This window comes from Ananas comosus, linkage group 10 (assembly GCF_001540865.1).
Source record: "Ananas comosus cultivar F153 linkage group 10, ASM154086v1, whole genome shotgun sequence".
Lineage (NCBI taxonomy): Eukaryota > Viridiplantae > Streptophyta > Magnoliopsida > Poales > Bromeliaceae > Ananas > Ananas comosus.
This window is the reverse complement of record NC_033630.1, coordinates 8,522,036-8,547,163: the sequence shown is the minus strand read 5'-3', so window position 1 is coordinate 8,547,163 and position 25,128 is coordinate 8,522,036. Positions and strand designations below refer to the sequence as shown.

Genomic DNA, 25,128 nt, shown 5'->3' with positions numbered 1-25,128 from the left:
GCTTATGGAGCCACTCTCCTGGTAGTAATAAGGTGAAATAGTAAAAAAATGTTCAAAGAGCCACTCTCCGAATGTTTTGGTGCATTATTCTATTTGGATGTTTTATTTCGAGTCTTTCAGTTTTTATGACTTTGCTATTCAATATTTTTTCAAAAGCATAATGATTTGATAGTTTCAGTATACTTTAAATCATATTTGATGTGTTGAAATTAACGAATTTAAGTCTAAAGAATTTCTATAGATTCTCTCAAAACAAACTTGAAATTTTTGATATATTTATAGTAATTTTATAAAATTGATGTGAAATTTTTGATATATTTATAGTAATTTTATAAAATTGATGTAGAATGAGGAATTTGGTTTAAAGTCATGGTGCTTATGTACTCACAATTCTTGTGATATTTTTCACATATTTATTTTTTAAAAAAAAATTTTGGTACGGATTCTGGACCCTGCTATAAGGTTCGGTCTCTTTGCTAAAAGTAATAAAAGTAGGGTACTATTTTAATTTTTTCTTTGCCTCTCCAATTGTTCCAAAATTCTTATCTTGAGTTGCTCTCTCTACCTAGGATTGCAAGTTTTCTTCGCGTTTCAAGTGAGTATTTCTATCACGCTCCGAGCCACAGCAGAAACATACACCGGACACGTGCACCAGACCCGCCAAACGGATAGAATTTTCTCTACCCACGCAAGCCGTCACAAACATATAGATCAAGCATTCCAAACAGGAATTGGATACATGTATGTATAAGAAAAGTACCAACAAGTAGAATACTACATTTTATTACAGATTTAAACCATTCAATTACGATATTTTCAATTTTCCAAAATTATATTAAATTTCCCACTTAATACATATAATCCAAAATGGGGCCCAACTAAAAACTATCTTATCACGAAGAAAGGATCAAAGGACGCTATCTACTCTGCAACGCCCCTTCCACGCTCCACTGCTACCCCCGTGGATGGACCTACAAAACATAGGGGTGAGAACTACAAACATAGCTTCTAATGGATACGGCTATCCAAGCGAAAAACTCGGCCCATCAAGTCCAACAGAGAACACAAAAATTGGATTAGTCCAACACATATATATAACTATGCAATAATTGCATGATTATTCATTCGTGAATGATAATGAAGTCTCCTAGTAAGCATAACACACTCTCTACTTAGCCCTTCATTATCCTATCATCTAGGCCCAACTTGATCCCAAGTCAATTGTTAGCGGAGCTACGCCATCCTCACGGCATTACGCGGCGATATTATCACTCACCCCTGGCCACATGATCACATCTCATAACATTGCGTCATTTGTTGGTGGAGCACCACCATCCTGTCGATTGTAGCGGAGCACTACCATCCTGTCGTGGTTCTAGGTGGCATTTTGTCCACCCAAACCTTGGGTAATTTAGGAGTTCCAGAATTCATTTACTCATGGTCTCGAAGTTAGTCTCATAAACCTACAATCTCACCATTCTAAGTTCAAGTCCCATGTCCTTGTGCGTACCCTACCCCACTATATGCACCACCTATGTCCAAGGTACTTAGATTTCTAGGTTCAAGATAAGTTCTCATGCACTAAGTCCAATACACAGGGATAATGCCACATGCGTGCACTCAATCACGATTCATGATACAATAACATTATGCACATATACATTTACCATGCATGCATGCCTTTAACTATGTAATAAGAAGCTAGATTTATACATAATTTCATACATTATATGCAACACATGCATTTTAACATACTATTCTTATTAGGCATGGAGGAGACCTAATCACTTTGGTCAAACACTAACCCACCTCAAAGCACTTCCAATTGCTTGTAGTTACTTGCAATTGGGCCTAACTCCTTGGATCTCCAAGCTTGCTACCAAGCTCTTCTTGCCCTAAACAAGAGATCAATTCGTTATCCATTTCAACTATTCAAATAATTTTATTTTATGAAATCGAGTTGTCCCACTTGATTTTCTCCCCTTTAATTAGAGTTTGTAAGCGTTAAAGAATTTTTTTAAACCCTTCTAGGGCAAAAGCCCTCTTTCAACCTAGAGTTTTCCAAATTTAGGACAAAACCCCAAATACTTTTGTGAATCTCCACTATTTATAGCCTAGATTCATCTAAGGTTTACAAAATCCCAAAATAAAGCCAAAATACGAAACCCTAACCCAAATCTCCAAGAACTCATCTCTAGTCCGAGCTCCCGAACTTTTTCTTGCTCCAAGAAGCTAGCTAGGCCACTCAAAAGCTTTTCCCTAGATCAAAACCTTGATCTTTTCCAAGGTTAGAGGGATCTTCTAGAGAGAGAGAGAGGGAAAGAGTGTGGTAGTGAGGAAGAGTATGTGTAACAAGACCAGAAGGAAGAGTTCCTCTTCTAGTAAGTCCCCCATTTCAAAATTACGAAAATGCCATTACACTGGGCAATCTGCGGGTTGAGGGTCTGGACCTTATAGTCAGGGTCCGAAACTCATACTTGATTGCTGTGTTGCGCAGGCAGGGTCCGGACCTCGCTCCTAGGGTCCGGAACCCGTGGTTCCATCAGATTTCGTGACCAAGGTCTAGAACCTCGGCCAGGGTCCGGACAGTGAAACGTTGGGGCTGTTTCAAGGTCCAAAACCTCAAGTTAGGGTTCGGAACCTGAAGGTCCCCCTAGCTCGACTTACTTCTTCCAAAAATTTCATTTTCGCTTTTTAGAGTAATAACTTGTATACAATCGTTCGGACATTCTTTGAACTCAATTTTAAGCAAGTCTAATATACTCCCCACTGGACTTTATCTAATTGACTAAAGTTCAGTTTAGTATACTGAAGTACAGTATGCTATAATTTCATATTTCTCTCTTGTGCTTCATATGAAAACTTAGAAATAACTATTTTTAGGTATTTTGGTAGAAAATTTTTTAGATATAACTCAATTAAACTGAAACTTTTCTTTCAAAATCTGTTCTAAATGTGTTTCATCATGGTTTTGCAACATTCTACATGATTTGGAACTTCTCATTTGCTCAGATCTACTTCAATTGTGAATTTTACGGCATTTTGTCTATTTTTGTAGAAATTATTTTTTTATGATAATATCTTTAGCAAATGAGTTCATCATACATTCTCATAGCCCTAGGAACCTCTAGATGCCTTTTTAAAATTTTTGATTTTATCCAAAAAAATATAAACAATGCTTCTAAATATAAAAGGGACAAACGAATACTACAGAAAATTAATTGAGAATTAAAATCTCTGTATCTGAGTGATGACAACTATTGTAAATCAACAATATTAGCGAGTACAACAGGACAGTAGAGTGTTCGAGCATCGTAGGTAGTTAGTATTGCACTTTTCTTATCTTTAAGCCACTCTAATTCATTTATTTCGTTTTTATTTTATTACAATAAAATGTAGGATAAATTATGGTATGATTTATTTTAGGATAAAAAATATATATAAATTCAAAATCAAGCATGATCACTAATTTAAGGGTTAGTAGTTAATCCATAAGTAACATATTATAATAAAATAATTTATAGTCAGGAGTCCTATAGGGTAAATTGCACTGTTACCTCCTGAACTTTTGGCGAGTTCCACTTAACCCCCAAACTCTTAAAATAGGCATTTAACACCCTAAACTCTTATATTTCATTCGTTTTACCTCTTTCGTCAGTATTTGGTTAACGGAGCTTTACAGAAAACTGACGGAAGAGGTAACATGAATGAAATATTAGAGTTTAGGGTGTTAGATGTCCATTTTAGGAGTTCGAGGGATAAAATGAAACTTCGCCAAAAGTTCAGAGGGTAACAATACTATTTACCCCATATACATGCATATATATTGGTTTTTTATCGGGATTTATTAATTAGGTCTCAAAGATAGAGGGTAAAGCCATGTCCTACCGGGGGTGCCATTTTGTTTACCGCCACGAATGAACCGGCCCCGCCACTCTCTTTGTCTCCAACGAAAGGTCATTCATGGTACATATTAGATTTATATAAATTTTATTTTGAAATCAGGATTGTCAGTTCGTGGCTTCTAGCAAGACTAAAAAATTTAATGTTAATTACCCTATACTGACAGTGTTAAGTAACCCTCAATTAAGAGATCGAACGTGAATGCTGATAATAAAAGAGATGAGAGTATAAAAATAAAATTTTATTAATATGATTTGCTGTATACATGACTTAATCAGGGGCATACGTCCACTGTACATGAATTTTCTAAACTAAAACACTCAGTTTATAAACTTGGCGGTCGAAAATAAATTGAGGTTGAATGTAATTCACTCAGTTTAACGACTTGGCAGTCGAATTGAGTTTGAATTTGGTCCACACAATTTAACAACTTGATGGTCAATTCAAGCTAAGTTTGAATTTAAATTTACTTAGTTTAATGATTTGGCGGTCAAATTGATTTGCTTAGTTTAACGACTTGACGGTCCCTTTGATTTGAGTATGATTATCTTGAACATGCATGTTAAATTTATAAGACCTGCAATTTATCTGTATGCTGTTTTATTGCATGTCCGAACAGTAGTTACGCAATTCAGCGCTACTTCTCGAAAAGATTCATTTCATAAGCTAGGCAACCTTGAGAGCTTGAGGTTTTGGGATGTTACACAACCTCATACAGTATTTAACAATTTACCAGAAAAACCATAAAGAGAAAAACAGAGAGACAGAAAGAAAAGCATTCTACAGGAGTTACCCTGCATTTTCCCGGAAAGAAAAATAAAACAGTCATATAATAGCTAAAGATTTTAGATTTTTACAAAATTAGGTCCACCTCTAGGGCCCACTAATGAATAAAGCCGCGAAGGCTAAATTCAAGCCAATTGTCTCACTATAAATGATGAAATCCATGATGAGTTGAAAACAGTTTCGCCCTCAGCATGTTGTCCCCTTTTTTTTCTATTCATCCTGCTTATTATGTATACATAAAGCTGAATGTAATGCATCACTCACAAAACGATAAGTTTACAACCAAAAAATAAAGCCAAATCTGGAAAGAATATCATAGTGATATGCAAAGAGAAAAGCAACTATTAGCTCAGAGTCTAAGAGCAGCAATTGCTTCAGGTCTAAAATCGATCCTAAGGCCCAAAACCCTTCTCACTTCAGCCGGAGTGAGAAGCCATGTCAAATGCCCCGCATTCTCCCCCCAAAAATCCAAAATCTCTGACACCCTCTCAAAGTTGAGAATCGTCGATATCTGTGAGAGGCGTGAGAACTTGTCCCTAACCGGACGCTGAGACATTTCGGAGAAGTGGTTGATCAGAGCCCTGACTTCCTTGTCAAGTTGGAGCCCGCCAAGCTGGCTGAACCGCTTCTGCATCATGATGACCTCCAGCCGCTTCACAATGAAGTCGATGACAAGATGCACGAAGGAGTCATAAATGTTTGAGGTCATGGTGGGCTGTAGCCATGCCATGTTGGACTCAACTGCGAGTAGGAGCTTCTGAACCCACGGGTCATTGACCTCGTTCTCCCCGTACTCACCATCATTGAGCTCGTAGCTGATCGTAGCGACAGTGTCCAGGATGGGACGAATGCGGGGGGTCACCGTCGCAACAAGCTGCTCCATTCCGGCATTCAGGATCTTCTTAAAGGTGTTGCTGATTTCAGCGAGCTCGGATAGGCAGGACTTCACCTTCTCCCTGTCGGCCAGTGCAGGAAATGCCTGAAGAGCAAACATGATCAATAGGTAGGAACCAAAAGAGTACAGAAAAAAAGGGGAGAAACAGAAATCCACTCAGTTCGGTGTCGAAAAGCCACAAAATGTTCCATTTGCATTAGTTTCCAAGCTGTCTCAGCTTGGACATTTTAACCAACTCCATAGTTTTCATGCTACTTTACTTTGTAAGTATTCCTTATACAAGAGATAGGAAGGATGATTAGCGGTGTCAAAGGGGCCCGGGCCCGGCATGGCTGTCAGCCCGCAGCCTGGCCCATCACGGCCCGTACAATGGGTGCAGACCATGCTGGGCCGCAGACTCTTGGTCTGTGGCCCGGCACAGCCCGGCATGCATCCAAATGCACGCCAAAAGTCATCTGAAACTTATTTATTTCATTAAAAAACTATATAAACTTAAACAATAAAACATAAAATATATAGTAAGACGGATCAGCCCGTGGCCCGGCATGGCCTAGCTCGGTTCATGTCATGGGCAGTGTTGTGGTAAAGTCCAAAGAAAGGTTGTCCGTCCTGGCTCGGCCAGATTTGAATCCGCACCAGGCGGCGCACCTTGTGGCCCGTTTCGGTGCGAAAAATCTGGGTCGTGCCACCCCGGCCCAGATTACAACCCTAAGGATGATGATTGTTGGAAGCCTTCTTTAGCTATAGACATTTGGTAAGCGACATTTGGCACCAAGTCTTTTACAGTTGTTTTTCCTCAAATTCTACACAGTTAGTGACACTTATGGATGAACTTTCTTAGTTTTGTTCTTTCTGCCAAACTAGCAAACACATTTTTCTTTATAGAACACTGCTATTTAATACAAGAAAAGCAATCACACTAATGCAAATATATGTACTTAAAACGTACATAGCATTGCAATTAACCAACAACACAAACCTAACTAGTATAAATTTGCATTTACCACATGAAGAACCAAGAAAAGATACCTAACACTCATTGCAAATATTTCAGTATGCAGTGAGCACCCATTGTAGATATTTCAATATGCAGTAATGCAGCATGCACGTATCAAATTATCATGCAAAGATAGAACCCCTTTGAATATATAAAACATATGGTTTTGAGAAGAATTAGACGTAGACATAGCACGAAATGTATCAAAACATATTAAAACTTCAAATGAAGCACCATGAAATAGCTATCTAGTTAGCAATCCCATCATGTTTTCAACACTGTTCTATGAAGTTTATACAATCTTTAAGGATTCTAAAAAGACGGTTGGGATACCAGTACTAGAAACTCATGTATATGGAAATTTGACACGAGTACTAGAATTTATAGTTTAGTTTTGGTCTCCCGTAGTTATAGCAATGTGCATGCAAATTGTTTATGCTAAGTCTTAGGTTATTGCCATATTGATTTATAAACATTAGTGAGGTGGCCCATTTCTTCTTGCATCTCTTTCTCCTCCATGGAAGATGTGTTGTGAAAGTGTTTTGTGCGTAAGTGTTGACTTTGACCTACAGATTTTAGTGAATTGCTAATATAGTGCTTTCAGCCTTTTCTAACATAAGTTTGGCTTTGTGGATATGTTCTCAAACCTTTCAATGTGGTCATATATTACTATTATTCTATGAAGCATGGATACTTCAAATTTCACGCCGCTTCCGTATCGAATACTGATACGTGCCCGATACACGCCTGATACATGTCTGATATGGGAATAAAGTATTTGACATTTTCAAAAACAAAAAAGAAATATCAGATGTGGCTCAGATATCAGGGGGGATACGTTCGGGCTCTTTTTTGGTTTAAAATGATCGGAACTCAATTTTTTGGAAAGCCCACATCCTAACCCATCGATAATAAGGAAAAGAGTGAGAAAAATGCTAATCTCTCTTCAATTTGTTATTTCTTCTTTATTTTTGCTCTTGGATGGTTGAAGGCACTCTTTCTCGCTGTATCTCCACAGTTTAAAGTTATGGTTCAGTTGTTTACAACTTAGCTTTTACTTTCTTTTATCTAATTTGTCAACCTAGAACTTATCAATAAAGCCAATCTAATTTGTCAACCCATAGAGAATGATTTTTTTTTCTGCTTATATTAAAGTGTTAGCATATTTTCTTTTAGTAATATTTAATATAATAGAACTTAACAGAATAGACATATGTGATGAATTGCTAATTATCTAGTTTGTGCAACTAAATATCTATTGTTATCATTTGATCAAGTTAGATGATAGTTGGTTGATACTTTTTGAATTATTATTTCATACGATTGATTATCTTTTATGATGAACAAAGCTAGAACGATTATACAAGTTAATATATATCAGGATATATTACTTAATATAATCGTATCATGATTGTCCTCAATATATCGTTACATATAATTAACATATATTTAAATATATTTAAGTAATATTTTATTCAAGTATACCCCATGTATCGTATCCTAGAGTTTTTAGGAATTGCCATATCACCGTATCCGTATCGTGTCATATCCGTATTTCCGTATCGGTATTTGTACAACATAGCTAGTATTACTTTGGCCTTTACACATGCTCATAACCTTTCCACCTGACGATTCGGTGATTGGTTGACTCTCAAATAATAACGTATCAGGTGTTAGGCTGGGCTCCTGTTCAATCAAGCTGATTAGTTACTATTTGCTTACGCATATTGTTTCTCAATCAAATTTCCTTCAAATATCAATAGGAGTTTATTGCAATCTGAATTGCTGAAATCATGAGTCACAAATGACTTTTCAAGGATATAAACTTAGACAGTATAAGCTTCATCTTGTTTTTCTCTTCTACTATGATAGAATTTTGGATGTCTTTGCGTGTCAATTACTGGTGTATCCCTGCAACTTTTGGAAGTAACTCATATATCCCTCTAAACTTGAAGACTATCCCCACAAACTTTTGGAAGTAACTGACGTATCCCTAACTTTTGGAAGTAACTGACATATCCCTCTAAACTGAAAGGATGCTGCTGTTCGACTATGGATGCTGATCTCTATTTTGTAGACTTCCATTTGATTTGACTCTTGTACGTAATGGAGGAAGTTGATTGGTTTCCATTAAAGGGCATTTATAGCAAACACCGGGAAGAGGGGTTTCTGCAAAAATATCTGTCTGGGTCTTGTGCACCTCAAGCAGGCAGTTTGATGGTGGGGTATGCTTTAACTTTGACCATTCGGTAATGTGCATGGTGGAAGGAAGAGAGAGAGAACCTCACGAAAGTTTAGGGGATAAAGTCGGATGGGCTTAAACTCTAGATTGCAGTTCCAAAATAGCGTTTGTACGATGAAACCAGAGAAACTAGTTTGAAGATTGAGAGCCTAACAATCCTCTAAGTAAGAGAACTATAATTATCTAGAGATAACACCTAGTGAAATAAATAACTATGTAATGAACAAATTTTAAATAATAGCGAGGAAACCATCTTCGTCCTGAATCCTAAAATGAACAAAATATCATAATTGAATATAGATCCGGACACAAACTTAGCTGGGTGCATTCAAACACCCCCTATTTGGGCTGCATTACGCCCGTTCTCGTTGCTTTGATGTTTGTGTCACCTGCAGGAGTGGATCTTTAGAAAAACTCATATCCACATTATGTTCATGGAAAATCATATAGTTTATAATTTCTATTGAGCAGGTTCCTCATAGATTGACAACATACAGGGTGTCTAAATCCCAGGAGAAATTTACTACTGCATCCACAGTGAATTGCAGAGCCTCTTTTCTTTTCGTTGCTAGTATTGATCTATTGAGAACTTACAAGGCTAACCGGTATGATCTGACAATGCATTTTGCCAACTCTGTACTCTTTTTACTTATCCCAAGCAACATATACTTTGATAACATCTGTGTATCAATTTATCTTTCTATTCAATTCTTTTCCAACACGTTGTCAATGTTCTCAACATCTCTACTGCATTTTGTATATTTTTACCTTGTCACTGCTCTCCTTTTATTTATTTTTCATAGAACTCACCTGCTATTGTTCTAGTGATATACAAAGTACCTTGATACACCTTTTCCATTTGTTAGTTTTTAACACATTAAATCTTAATTCTAAACTATCAACTCATTGGAGAAACGGCATACGTATTTTGTTCCTTAAAGAGACAGAGACATTGTTACCACATAATTGACCTAATGTTTATTTTTCACTGTGCAGATTCATCCTACTCAGTCATGTTTCATGTCATCAATTGATGTCCACACAGTATTCTTACCAGGTAGGTTATTTCAAAGCTAGATCCGTCTTCTGCTATGATACACTTCAAACTGATGTTTTAATCTAAATTAAGTTATTATGGTCTTATTGTTATCGTGCAGTTTGCACTTACTGCTGAAATATGATTAGGTAATGTTGCCTGAAGCCATTGCAATTGTTATGGCACCAAAAGATGCTTCAAGGTAAGAATGCCTCTTAAATATTTGAGACTACCAATAATATCGTGCTTCTCTATTTCTTAGTTTTTCCATTTTATATGATTTTCCAAATGTTTTAATCTAAATTGTTTTATCCGGAGCGGCAGCATTGCCCTACAAAGAACTCCAAATTTCAGCTTCTCCTCTTGCTGCATGAAGCAAAAGATGCTACCGACTAGGGGTGGAAACGAGCCGAGCTCGAGCGAGCTTATCTTGGCTCAAATTCGGCTTGAAATTAATTTCGAGCCTAAATTTAAGCTCAAGCTTGGATTGAAATTAATTCGAGCCGAGCTCGAGCGAGCCTAATTTCAAGTCGAGCGAGCTCGAGCCCTAAACGAGCCGCTTGAAATTCTCAACATCATACGATCAATAATTTAATTTGTATAGAACATTATCTATAATTTGATACAAAAATATGTCAAATAGTTCAAAGTATAAAATAATTATATAAAATATAGTATTATAATATGAAAAAAAAAATTTATGAGTTGAATATCTAATCTTTTCAGCCTCACATGTCTTTTCTTCCGCCTTCAATCTCCATATTATTCATTTTCATTTATACAGTCAAAAATAAATAAATTATATAGATAAATATTGGATTAAACTATCCAATCATATATAACTAAAATTAAAATTTTATATGAATAATAATTTTTTACTTTAAAAATATTCTGTATATTTTCTCAAGCATATAATTAATAGCAAGATAGGCACCGGCAGGCATATGTTGCTACTTGGTAACTTAGAAGGCTTCCGGCTTGGCCACATAGGGTGAGAGACAAAAAAAGAGAAAGAGAGAAACATACTGAAAATTTAGAGCTATGTGAAAGAAAGAAAGAAAGAAAGAATATATAAATTTAGTAAAATTTTACTCTTTTATTTGTCTATTGGGTTTGTTTTTATGGGCCAATAATATTGGCCCAATTTTAACTAAATTCAGATTATTCACTCAGCCTATATATAATTAAAATATATTATATTTATATATTTTTTAATACAATATATATATATATATATATTGTAGAATTATTGTGCTATAGAAAATATAGAGGATTTGATATTTTCGAATTTTTGACCCTTTGATTAAGAATTGTATGGTTGGGATGATTGCGGTCTCCCCTAGGATTAAATAATATCCCTAAGATTGAGTGGTCCTTACAAGATAATAATAGTATTAATTCAAAGAAATGATTAGTTGATCTAAAAATCAAAAAATCGAAAGCATCATATCCTCTATACTTTCGATAACATAGTGTATATATATATATATATATATATATATATATATATATATATATATTTCGAGCTTTTCGAGCTTTTCAAGCCTAATTCGAACGAGCCGAGTAAAACTCAAGCTCGGCTTGAAATGAATTTCGAGCCTTTTTTTTTGTTCAAACTCTGCTCATTTAATTTTGAGTCGAGCTCGAGCGAGCCAAATATCGAGTCGAACGCGAGTCGAACGCGAGCCGGCTCGCTCATTTGCCAGCCCTACTACCGACTAAAGCAATTTAGAAAATCAAACATTAGTCTATCCACAACAAGTTATAAGAAATAGCGAGAGTTTACTTTTTTTTCTACCAATAAATAATTTCAGAAAGCAAGAAAGGCCATAAGAAGCAGATCGAAAAGCACCAACTTACCTCTGTGCATTGCTCCTCAATCTCATGCCGCAGCTTCAGAACATACTCTGCACTCACATCAATATTATTCAAAGCAGTGGCGATCTCCATCCCAGTCTTCTGCACCCCAACACCGCCCAAGAACAGCTTCGCCCCCAAATTGGGCTCCCTCATCTTCTCTTGCAGTGCTTCCTGATACTCGTTGCTCAACAAGTTCATTGCCCCGCTCAGCACCGCGAGCACCGAGTTGATGCTCGACGTCGAGATTGCCCTCTTGCAGCAGCTCTGCAGCACGAAGAACACGTCATCCACCATTGAGGTCGTGAGACTGTCTGCCTCGCGCTCATCAATCTTTATCGCCTTCCTCACATTCTCCACCATGAAGAACTCCTCGAGGATCACGTAGAAGCCTGTCAGGTCCTGCACAACCCGGTAGAAGCTGCCGCTCCGGAACGCCTTTGTGGTGCGCGGGCCGAGCTCGGGATCCACCGATGCTAGCCCGCGGATCTTAGAAACCATGAATTCCGTGTAGTCCTCGCCAAGCTGGGTGAGGGAGAGGATCTCCTCCAGGTAGATTTCAATCTCCCGCGGATCGGGGCCCTCAATGGCGCCGACGACGCCTACGACGCCTGAGGAGAGGATGCGGCTCTTGCTGTAGGAATTGATCTCGGCAGCGAGGCGCGGGAGGCGGCGGTATTCCGTGTACCTTTTGAGGATCTGGGTGCCGCGGGTGTCGCACTCCTCCTGGAGCTCACAGATGGTGTAGACGACACCGTCCTCACCGCAGAGCTCACGGAGGATCTCGTCATTCTCCTGGACCGCCAGGACGATGTCTTTGAAAAGGCTGGTGAGGCAGCCGACGAAGTCGGGCCGATTGGCTGCTGCGGCGGCGGGATCGGCATTGTCGGCGAGCTCGGCGAGGTGGTCGAATTCGAGGCGGGAGCGGAGGGCGACGATCTTGCGGAGGTAGGAGACGAAGGTCCGGAGGGCCTCGTCAGGGAGGGAGAGGAGGGGGAAGAGGCGGAGGAGGCGGAGGACGGAGGGGTGGTCGCGGCGGTCGACGGCGTCGGCGAGGCGGCGGCGGGCGAGGGACTCGAGGCGGCGCCGGAGCTCCAGGAATTCGCGGCGGAGGTCGGCATCGGGGTCGGGGGAAGCGGGATCTGGATTGTGGGAGGGGGCGTCTGCGTCGTCGTCGGCGCCGGCTGAGAGGAAGGAGTGGACGGATTGGGCGGCGGCGAGGAGGTCGTCGTCGGAGGGGGAGGAGGGGAGGAGGTGGCGGCGGAGGGAGTCGAGGGAGCGGAAGCGGTGGAGGGAGGAGAGGACGAGGCGGAGCGAGGAGAGGGAGCGGGAGCGGGCGAGGTCGAGGAGGCGGACGCGGGAGGAGAGGGAGAGGGCGAGGAGGGAGAGGGAGGAGGCGGAGGAGAGGAGGAGGGAGGAGTCGGAGCGGGCGAGGGAGAGGAGGGGCGGGGAGGAGCGGAGGAGGGAGGCGAGGTGGCGGTCCAGGTCGGGGCGGGACGACAGCAGCGAGTCGAGCCGGAGGTCGAGGCCGCGCTGGTAGGCCACGCACGCGTGGAGGAGCCGCGTCATCGCCCCCACGTCCGTCAAGCACCGGATCTGAGACAGGGCCTCCGGGGACCCGAAGTCGATCGACGACGGAGAGGATGGGCCGTCGGCAGACAGATCGGAGGGCGGCGGCGCGGAAGGATGGGAGGCGGACGCCACCGCCATCTTGGAGGCCAGCGAGATCCGCCCGGGAGAGGAGCTGAGGAAGATTTGGGGAAGAATGAGGAGTCTCGCGACTCGAGAGTCGGGAGGTAGGAAGGCAGTTTGGCTGTATTTCTTTATTTTCGTTTTCGTCGTTTTTGTTTTAGAAAAACTTCAAAATACCTGATTTCTCACTTTCTTACCTGATTTCCCACTTTCTTAATTTAATATTCCGTAGTTTAGGGCATATTTGATTACTTGAAAGTCGACGAAATAGAAAATGTCACTTTATAAAAGTGACTTTTATTATTTAGTTGCTATAAAATAAAAAATTAAAACTTTAATTTTATATTTTTTGATTATTAAATTATATATAAAGAGGTAAAAATATAAACAAACGACTTATATTTACAATTTAAATTAAAATTTTAAATTTAAATTAATATTTAGAATTCTTAAATTTAAACTTAAATCTGAGTTGAATTTATAATTAAAATTTAAGACATAAATTTAATTTACAATTTGAATTTAAAATTTAAGTTATAACTTATAAGAGAAATTAAATTTTAAAATAAAAGTTCAACACAAAAATTAGAACATTTATTCAAATTTGAATTTATAATTTGAATCATATATTAATTTACTCTTTAATCTTAAATTTTGAATTCAAATATGAATTCACAATTTATATTAATATTTAAATTTAGATTAAAATATTAGTTTAAATCATAATTGGAATCGAACATTTGAATTCATAATTTGAATTCAAATTCAGACTGAAACTCATTATTGAAGTTAAATATAAATAACAAATTTAAATTTTGAATTTGAATTTTAACTTAAAATTTTGAATTTTAAATTTAAATTTCAGTCAATAATTTGAATTTACACTTGGAACAATTTGAATTCAAATTTCAAATTGAAGTTCTTAACTAAAAATAATTTGATTAAAATTTAAAATTTAAAAATTTAAATTTAAATTCTAGAATTCAACTTTAAATAAAAATAAAATTTTAAATTTTAAATTTAAATATAAAGACATAAATTTGAATTTAAAATTTTATGTTGAATTTTAATTCACAAATAAAATTCAAAATGTGATCATAATTTTAATTCAAATTTAAAGTGAAATTAAACTTTAAAAATAAATTTAAATATTAAAGTTAAGACCAAATATAACCTCTTAGCTAAGCTCTCCACTTTCGGTGACTTCCAAATTTTTTGAGCCGAAGTCAAAAAAGTGAGATTTAATTATAACTCACTTTATCAGCCCACTTTCGTAAAGTAACTTTTATATTCACTTTCGTAAACCAAACAACCGATAAGACGTCACTTTTTAAAAGTATCACTTTCAATACTACACTTTCGGTGAAGTAAACATGCCCTTAAGGGAGCGTTTGATTCGAGTTATGTAATATTACAGAGTATTTTGATATATCCAGGTATCTTGGATTTCTAAATGAGATTACTACTGACGATGCATTAGTGCATTTAGTTTAATACAATAATGTAATGTTGGATTGCAGCATTTATAACGTTACTATGTTTGATTCTGTCTATAAAATTTAATAATTTAGACAATAAAGTATAGTCTATTCCAAAATTGCCCTTCGTCATATTTCGTAAACTTTTTCTTACTGTTTACAAACAATATTTTTTTTACCAAATTTTATTTTAAATAATTTAATTTTTTAAATTTTAAAATATAAATTTAATATTTTAATTTAAAATATAAATATAAATTTCTAAATTTAAAATTTAAAATTTAAATATAAATATATATAAAATAAAAAATTAAAATATAAATTTAAAATTCAAAATTTAAAATACAAATTTGTATTTTAAAATTTAAAATTTAAAATTTAAAATTTAAAATTTAAAATTTAAAATTTAAAATTTGAAATTTGAAATTTAAAATAAAAAATTTAAAAATTATAATTTAAAATCTAAAATTTAAATTTAAAATTTGAAATTTAAATTTGAAGTTTAAAATTAAAAATTTAAAAATTTAAAATTTAAAATTTAAATTAAAACTTAAAAATTAAAAATTAAAAGTTGACAATTCAAAATTTTAAATTAATTTTTTTAAAATAACGTATTCAAAGGGTTTCGAGAGTTAGAGGGTAAAATTGTCATTTTACATAATATGTAGTATTACAGTGTAACACCCCAATAGTCCCACATCGGATGGGAAAAGGGTTGTTATTGGGTTTATAACAGGCTTAGACACTAGTAATAATAACTGAGCTTAAGCATTTTGGGCCGGTGGTTGGGCCCAACGAGTTATTGTTGCTAGTGGGCTGGGTCGTTACATTTGGTATCAGAGCCGGTTCACCAGCTGGACATGTGTGGCGAGTCTCGGCTGAGCCAGGGTCTGGATGACGGGCTAGTGAGACGAGTCTCACATCGCCTGGTGATCTTGGGCTGTGTGTGATTGGACTGACGAGGACGTCAGGGCCTTAACGGGGGGAGTCTGTAACACCCCAATAGTCCCACATCAGATGGGAAAGGGGTTGTCATTGCGTTTATAACAGACTTAGACACTAGTAATAATAACTGGGCTTAAGCATTTTGGGCCGGTGGTTGGGCCCAACGAGTTATTGTTGCTAGTGGGCTGGGTCGTTACATACAGGTTTTCAGTAATGTAAGATACACGACCCCCCTCTTGTTAATATTTTCGGTGTAATCCTGCTCGATTTGTAATGCTACATTAATAACTAGATTACATAGCGGATGAACCAAACACAGTAATCCTGGCAGGATTGCCTGTAATCCTGCCAGGATAACTCAAACCAAACGCACCCTAAAGTGTATCAATTTAGTGTCTTGTAGTTTCATTTTTCTCTTTTTATAGTTGACATGAGTAGTCAGTACTCGTGTTCCCTTACAGTTCGATGACCTATTGGTCAGTGTGCCTTGAGGGGCAGAGATTGTCAGCTATTCGCTGACAGTTGGCTATTGATCATATTCGTATTGATCGCCACAGCTCGACTGCATTTCACGAACACCAGTAGTCTGATCCACCGCAGGAAGGTGTTCTTTTCCAAAAAGTGGTTGGTTGCCAACCCGTGAGCCCAGTGGCCATTTGCTAGGGTTATATGCTAGAGAGAGCGGTTGTGGTTTGCCTGAGGTGCTTAGACCGACACGACAGTATAGATTGGGTATACTTGTGCTATCAGTTGCAGTTGACCCATAGTCATTTCTCTATCTCTCTTTGCAGTAGCGATTATTCGTACCATTATTACGGTTGTTGTCAGTTCAGTTATCATTGCTATTGCACTAGTTTGACTATTTGGCTGTTGCCTTATTACATCATTTTAAAGTAGTAGCAATCTTTGGTGATTATCGGTGAACGTTATTTATTGTTATCATACCCAATTTACTTGTTACTACTGTTGTTTATCCCTCAATTTGTCGATGGATATAGCTTGCCCTCGTCGGCTTGCGGTACCCACTGGAAGGGAGAGACTTGTTTACATGTTCTCACCTCCCACTTTTTTCAGGTGACGTGGGTGGGATTGGTCGGGACGCAACGTGAGGCCGTAACTAGTGGGTGGTCATAGAGGTCTCGATCTACGGTATACGTTCTTAATTACTTCATACATAGCATTAGACATATAGGTGATAGTATAGTTTACCCCTACACTTGATAGTAGATGATACTTGTGGATCAGTTGGTGTTTTACACTTGCAGATTTTTGGGTGATGTATTTATGTGTTTTGGATACTCAAGATTTTGGATACTAATGGTTTTGGGATTTTTGTGGCTTTGGAATCAGTTTTCGAACGTGGTACTCTACGCATCGTGGTAGCGTTTTCAAAATAAAAGTTTTTGTATGGAAAATGGCTTTCAAACGATTTTCTCGAGACTTTCTACCCCTCGTGGTAGCGTTTTTCCAAAATAAAGGTCCCACGGTGGGGGACAGTTTCCAAAATGATTTTTCGTGATTTTTTGCTGAAGTTAGGTTTTCAAATGAAGTCTTCGTGTGGGAGACATTTTCAACTAGTATGAATGAATGTGAAATTGATGTAGAACAGTTGTGACTAAGGACGGCTAGCTGTATGATGTGAAACTTGTGAAATGATAACCTTTGTGACTCGTGATTATTATTTGTGTGAGTGGAGGTCGTGGTTGACAATTGTACATGTGACATACCGTGTAAATATAGGGGAGACTCTATCCGTTTGTTTTGGAAATCTCCTGTATTTATGGCAGATCTATTGCACCCTGGGGGGTTGAGGTTTTAAATAAAAAGAAGGACAGTTTTCTGCTTATTTTGATTTATAAAGATAGCCCGATTTCGAATTGGCTTTCAAAAAAGGACCCCGAGGTGTGACAATTACTGAAAATGTGTAATATCTGAGATTTTAATAAAGGAAATTCGAATTTGAATTTTGAATTTTGTGTGTATATATATAGGGGTATATTTGGGGTGTTGAGAGAGGATAGGTTTCATCACAAATCGGCGACCAAATCTGGCGAAACAAAGTAGAAATTTCGATGCCCCGGTCGTACTGAATGCGCTGGCGCAGTCCATTCGCAAATCCAACAGACGGATCTCTTGATATCGCTCGAAGATCGAGAAGGGGTCGAAAGTGGCAAAACGAAAAATTCTCAAAACTCCCTATATTTTATGTACCATTTTGCGTGATTTCGAACGTCGAGATGTGTACGCGCAAAATACTCGTAATGCGAGAGACTTGGTTGGAAATACGGAGCATCGGAAGGCTATCACGCAAGTTTCACTTGATATATGTATGTAGGCTTTAGGGTTCAGCATGCAAACCCTAACCCTAGCCCTCTAGCAACCCGAGTTGAGCCCTAGCCGCCTCCCTCATTTCCCCCTACCCTAGCCGCATGCACCCTGACTGCCTATGCACGCCGCCAGCCGTTGGAATCGGTCGCTTCTTCCTTACAAGCACGCCCTCCATCATCAACCTTCACCACCTTGTCCGAGCAGCCACCTTGGAGGGCTGATCGACCTCGGGAACCTCCCGTGGCCGTGCCTTCGATCTCTGGCGACTTCCCCCTACCGGTCGCCGCCGTCCCCATGCACCACCGTCACCATCTGGGTGACTTGTGGCCAACCCGAGCTAGCTCGAGCCGAGGTCGAGTCTACTCCCTCCCCTCGCGCCGCCGCTGCCTAGGGCCGACCACGCCGCCTCCCTCCGACCTTCGTCGACCTCCCCTGCCGGTCGCTGTCGTCCCCGCACGCCATCGTCACCACCTTGGAGACCTGCAGGCAACCTAGAGCAAGTTCGAGCCGAGCGTGTGTCAAATCCTTTCCCTCACGCCGCCGCCGCCTAGGACCGGCAGCGCCGCCTCCCTCCGGCCTCCGGCAACCTGTCACCGTCGCCTTTGCGCGCCCGGCCGGTCACCGTGGCCACCGCCGCTCCCTGAGCCCGAGCCCTAGCCGTGCGGGCTCGCCTTGCTTTACCGCCCCTCCGGCTGCCTCCCATAGTCGACCGACGCAAGCGCCGTCCTCCCCACACCGGCCAGAACCACCTGTTGCCGGCGCACCCGCCGTCCAGCCGCCATCGACCAACCGAGCTCTAGTGACCCGGTAAGCTTTATTTAAGCTGTTGTGTGCATCGTTTTGGGTTCGGGTCACTGTTCCGGCGACCCGAGGGCACCCCGACGCTTTCAGAAGTTAGCATGATGATCTTAATCAGTGCCAATCATCATGCTCATCTCCTTTGGGGTCAACAAGCCCCCGATTTGCGAGTTAAGTGCAGTTTAGGTTCAGCGCGTAGTTCGCTGAACTTAGTGACACTCCCGCGCTCTCCACAATGGACGGCCATGCTCCAGATCATGAGCACGACCTCTGGCACGTTGAGACCTATCAGTGTGTGTCTCGGCCAGCCTCGAAAACCCTCGGTTTGTGCTGTCAAGCCGTAAAACCCCAAAAATCACATAAAATCACATAAATGTGATTTTATGTGATTGTAGGGACTTTTCTGCAAATGTACACTTCGTGGCTGCTGTGGGTAGTGTGTGCCGGTGTCTGCTGATCTCTGGACTAGTTGTCCAAGGTCTGAGGCCTTTGCGAAAATCGAATATCGATTTCTTGTTCGTTTTTTGGCGAAATTCGCTGACGGAACGCGGTTTCGGTTCGGATTTCTTCCGACGATGCCTTAATATAATGTACCTTGCCGCTGAGCCTTATTAGCTGGTTACTTACGTCGTTTTGTGGGTTCGGAGACGACGGGTGAGCGATGGTGGGCTTCGGTGTTGAAATTGACACTTTCGGGAACCCGGATAGGAATAGTTATTCAACGATAATCGTTTCGATGTGAGTTTACGTGTTTGCTGCCAGGACACCTTTATTATGGTGTTGTATGTCAACGGGTGACTCGTGGCGCGAGTCGGTGAGTTCCGGGACACTTCGTGGGCCCGGTGGAGTCCCGGTGCGATTTTCGAGACTTCCGGCGAGTTACGGCAGTTGGATTTGGGAAACTAATTCCCGTGGGATTAATTGTGGGGTTGTGAGTTTAGTGTTTTCTTATTGTGAGTTAGATACTGACCCAGTGGACCCTCCATAGGTCCGGTTGACGATCTTGCGCAGTCAGGACAGGTGTGATATTTATACAGGTTGGTACTTCGATCCGAAGTCTAAAGTGGTGCTTGCTCAGTGATTTCTACCCTTTTTACCTCTTTTCATTTACTTAATGTTGGTTGAGCTTTCGTATACCACTTGACTTCGTAGTTCGTTGCTCTACGGGTACTCCTATTTCATATGGTCATGATTTTATAGTAGAGCGGTATTCCTGATGATTAACTCAACCATGACATGTTTATAGTAGACGATCTTGACTTTGGTTGACTTCATAGTCGGTGACACTAGTATCCTTACATGACATTATTTTACATTATTTGACTTCGTGGTGGGTGACATTTCTAGTGGTCTATTGCATGACTTGCTCTGTTTGATCTGATTGGTCGGTAATATTTTTTCTATCATTGAGATAGAGGATGACCTGGTTAGTCAGTTACTCTGATATTGCTCTATCCTTGAGATAGAGGTTGACTTAGTTGGTCGGTTACTCTTTGTTGGACTTTTCTTCGGCTATCCGCCGATAGTGGGCTATTGAGCATATTGCATCAATCGCCAATGCTTATATGCATTTCACGTACACTAGCGGTTTGATCCACCGTAGGAGAGTGTTATTTTCTGAAAAAGTGGTCGTACATCCGACCCGTGAGCTCAGCGGCCTATTGCTGGGCTATATCCCTGGGAGACACCAGCGGTCATTTGCTCGTGTCACATCCCTGCTAGAGCGGTAGTGGCATTGCCTGAGGTCTTTGGACCGATATGGCAGCTTCTTGATTGGGTATTTTTTGGGACTGATCGTCCGATTGATGCATATTTGCACTTTGTCCTGTATTACAATAGCGGCTAGTTATATTCCTTTGCAATGTTGTTTACCCCTACATCATTGCTACTGTAGTTATGATATCCATGTATGCATTATGTTCTACTTACAGTAGCGGTAGTTATATGTTCTATTACTGTTCTCTTTCCTTTCAATATTATTGCTACTGTATTTGTGATATCTGCTCATGACTTTATTTATCTCTTCTTGTACCGGTGAGTACTCATCGCCTTCATCGACTTGCGGTACCCACTGCGAGGGGGAGACATGTTTACATGTTCTCACCCCCCCACCATTTTTCAGGTGATGTTGCGGGTCAGAGTCGGGACGATGCGTGAGACACGTTAGTAGCGGTCGATAGACCTTCCGATCCAGTCGATTTAATTTAGTTTCTATCCTTGCTTATTCAAAATAAATGACTTAGACATTATGGTTCAGTGGTTTTATTTCGGTTAAATGTTTACGGATTTATAAAGTTAAACATTGTGTCTTTTATAATTGTTTGTGAGTTGTGTAAATGATTTTCTACCCTTCGTGGTAGATTGTTTTTAATGAAAAAGGTTTTCTGGTGGAAAACAGTTTTTAAAAGATTTTCTTGTAGAAATGTAAATACATGTTGTATGTGTCACACCCCAATAATCCCACATCGGATAGGAATGGGGATGTGATTGGGTATATTAGAGACTTAGACACTAGTAATAATAACTGGGCTTAAGCATTTTGGGCCGGTGGTTGGGCCCAATGAGTTATTGTTGCTAGTAGGCTGGGTCGTTACATTTGGTATCAGGGCCAATTCACCAGCCAAAAATGTGTGGCGAGTCTCGGCTGAGTCAGGGTCGAGACGAGTCACACATCGCCTAGTGATCTTGGGCTGTGTGTGTGATTTGACTAACGTGGACGTCAGGGCCTTAACGAGGGGAGTCTGTCACACCCCAATAATCCTACATCAAATAGGAATGGGGATGTGATTGGGTATATAATAACTGGGCTTAAGCATTTTGGGCCGGTAGTTGGGCCCAACGAGTTATTGTTGCTAGTGGGCTATAAATATAGGGGAGACTCCGTCCGTGTGAACATTGGATCTCCTGTATTTGTGGCGGATCTGATATCCCTTGGGGTCAAGGCTTTAAAAAAAAAAATTGGACATTTCCGCATTAAAAAGGGACCCCAGGGCGTGACAAAATGCTAAAGAAGAAATAGAAATAGAATCAAATACGTTCCTGCACCAATAAAATACGCTTTTACACAAAGCCAAGTTGCATAACTTCTTCCTAGAAAACTTGTAGAATCAAAATATGTCGTTTTTAATGTACCGTATGATTTCAGGTGTAATTTGATTAGATTTAATGAATTTGATTTGTTCATTATAAAAGTAGTTTTGTTCATAATAACAACCTTTTTTCGATATCCTTAGCACGTCAGTGCTAAACTCTCTATTTCAATCATAGTTAGTTTATTATGGATTCAATGTTTTTCTTATGAAAACAGAAGAATAAGATCTGATCCAACCACCGCTTAGGTAAAGTCCTACAATACCATAATAAAATATAGATATAATACATTTATTTAGAAGCAAGATACGGTACTATACAGAACTTAATGGTATTCAGCTTTGTCAAATTCCTGACTCTTTTTTTCCCTTTGCATGAGTATCAGAAAGCCATCAACACCGATTGATTGGTTTTATTCAAAGGACTGTAAAGCAAGTTATGTTATATATTCAATTTGTCAAACTCTTGGTTGTGACTTGGGACATCGCCGCTAGGATTCCAACAAATCCTATGGCGATGAAGACACTGTCACCACTGCCGCCATATCAAATTGGAAAATAAAAAAGAGAAAGAGATATTGAAGTCTAAAGAAAGAAAGGCATTTTGCCCAAAGAATATTAACAAACCATATCTAAACTCTATAGCGAGAAAAGGGAAAGATTCGACCTTTTTACCCTGCATTGCTAGAAGATGAAATAGGAAGGTTGTTGGAGGCCAATGTCCAAATAATATGTTTGTTGCTGTCGAACGTCAACCACTCAACCACTAATTCTTAGTCTTAGGGTCTTGAGTCAATAGTAAGTTGAGAAAATTATTAGGATCTTATAAGATTATCAATAATTATTGAATTGAATTTTTTGATGTAGTTTACAAAAGCAAGTTAAAAATAAAATTTTAAATTCAATATGTTATAAAGCTAATTGTACGTGAAAATGCAAAATGTTACATGGCATTCCTTTTCTTTGCATTTGGGCACTGGGGATACTTTGGTGTCAATTCTGATAGTTTGGTTTAATTAATTACACCTAGATAACCATGTATCAATGTAAAAACAAAAGCAAAAGCAAAAGCTTAGCACATGATTTATGTAAGCAATGCTTGAAATTTCTATATCTCTCTCAAGCTTTAGAAAAACGCAGTACTTCAGGTTAATAACTAAACCATATACAATATTTTTAATAGTAAATATTCTTATGTTAGATATGTCTTGAATTCTAGTACCTCAAGGTTTTCTATCCCTATTCTATTTTGATTATCTCATTAAGTTAAGTTTAGATTATGCCTAATTTTATTGAGATATTCCTAATCTTAGTGGGTTTGTATTCCTAATCGTATTAGGATTTAACCACTATTATAAATATACCCTTTCTGCTATTGATTTAGTGCGGAAGATGAGAGAGAGAATATGGGTGTATTTTTGGAATTAGAATTTTATGAGAGAGGCATATTTTGTACACCACTTTGATTATAATGAAGATTTTCGCTCCGTCTTCGCCCGTGGACATAGGCCGTTGGCCGAACCACGTAAATATTGTGTGCTTTATTTTTCTTCTCTCTTTCTCAAATCTCTTTTGGTATTTTCGCATCCGACGAACTAGATCTTCTCGGTTTTAGTTCTAACAAACTGGTATCAGAGCCAGAGTGTTCGTTTGAGTGTTTAAGACGTCAACGAATTTGAGATCGAGAAGTTTGATCGCTCCAACAATTTCACTCTACGACAAGTTGTCGTTCTGATGCAACAGAGGTTGCAAAAAGGCGGCGTAGTTGGAGAATGAGAAGATTGGCACTTCAGAGAATCTCGCGGATTTGCTCATTAAGTTTTCCGGCAATCAAGGTCAAGTATTCCGTAAACTTGGTCGCATGTGCAGTAGCACTTCAGGAGCTTTTGGGATTTTGGTGGAGAAGACAGAGAATTCAAGCCAAGGTGGAGATTGTTAGATATGTCTCGAATTCTAGTACCGCAAGGTTTTCTATCCCTATTCTATTTTGATTATCTCATTAAGTTAAGTTTAGATTATGCCTAATTTTATTGAGATATTCCTAATCTTAGTGGATTTGTATTCCTAATCGTATTAGGATTTAGCCACTATTATAAATATACCCTTTCTGCTATTGATTTAGTACGGAAGATGAGAGAGAGAATATGGGTGTATTTTTGGGATTAGGGTTTTGTGAGAGAGGCATATTTTGTACACCACTTTGATTATAATGAAGATTTCCGCTCCGTCTTCGCCCGTGGACGTAGGCCGATGGCCGAACCACGTAATATTGTGTGCTTTATTTTTCTTCGCTCTTTTTCGGATCTCTTTTGGTATTTTCGCATCCGACGAACTAGATCTTCTCAGTTTTAGTTCTAACATCTTAACTATCGGATCTTTCTCCTAATTGTTTTATGGCAGAACCCCCTTTAGCATCACAATGTCTAGAATAAACAATAATAATGCGAATGAGACTCTCAAATTCTATCAATTTTTACCTTCTCAAAAGACAAAAATTAGCAACATATTAGTAGCTTTGAATTAGTGGTAGCAAAATAAGATCTTATGCAAATTCCACTCTAACAAATTACAATAACATTGTTTTGCTTGTTCTACTTTCTCTTCCTCCTTATGCTCCTAGTCATTATCTCAAGCACCACTTAGGCAATAATCAAATAGACTAATTTGGAATTTTTTTCCTTTTCTCTGCATAAATAGCTCTACCAATATGTAAAAAAAATTGTAGAGACAAACTTAAAAATTATTATTGGAAATATTTCTCAGGGGTAAATATGCGAAAAGAGAAAACCAAATTTATTTACTTTTCTTTTTCTTTTTAAGCTAGAGAGTAACAAAGTAAAATCAAATGGCTAAATTCAGAAAAGCATGAACCTCTCACAATTCCATTCAAGAGCAAAATTCAGAAAAATATTTTTTTTGAAGGGTTTGTAGGTATATCGCTCTCAATTCTCACTACAAAAGGATTAGGTTTTAGCGACATATTTTTGGGACACTTTTGTGTAAGTGTCCCCATTTATGTATAATTTTTATTTTAAAAAACAAATCTAGTAAAGCCCAAAAACAAAGCCCAATTATCCAAAAC

The 25,128-nt window shown here is 38.9% G+C and overlaps 1 protein-coding gene and 1 long non-coding RNA gene across 3 annotated transcripts; both read right to left on the bottom strand.

Annotated features, from left to right (window-relative positions):
• Nucleotides 747–2,390, bottom strand: LOC109716041. Of its 2 annotated transcripts, XR_002217819.1 has the most exons (3): nucleotides 2,173–2,388; nucleotides 1,810–1,895; nucleotides 747–971 (listed from the first exon to the last, which is right to left on the bottom strand). It is a non-coding gene; the product is annotated as an uncharacterized LOC109716041 (long non-coding RNA). The 2 variants fall into 2 exon arrangements; XR_002217818.1 differs by having other exon boundaries at nucleotides 1,810–2,390.
• Nucleotides 4,711–13,577, bottom strand: LOC109716417 (conserved oligomeric Golgi complex subunit 4). The gene is made up of 2 exons (XM_020241846.1): nucleotides 11,720–13,577; nucleotides 4,711–5,668 (listed from the first exon to the last, which is right to left on the bottom strand). Exons 1-2 carry the CDS (start codon nucleotides 13,424–13,426, stop codon nucleotides 5,039–5,041), a joined length of 2,337 nt encoding a protein of 778 aa, XP_020097435.1. The 5' UTR covers nucleotides 13,427–13,577; the 3' UTR covers nucleotides 4,711–5,038.

Excerpts from the sequence above, each read along its gene's own strand:
- LOC109716417 (XM_020241846.1), bottom strand. The coding sequence starts at position 13,426 with ATGGCGGTGGCGTCCGCCTCCCATCCTTCCGCGCCGCCGCCCTCCGAT. Across the intron at positions 5,669-11,719 it reads TTGAGGAGCAATGCACAGAG|GCATTTCCTGCACTGGCCGA; the intron begins GTAAGTTGGTGC and ends TTTGCTCTTCAG.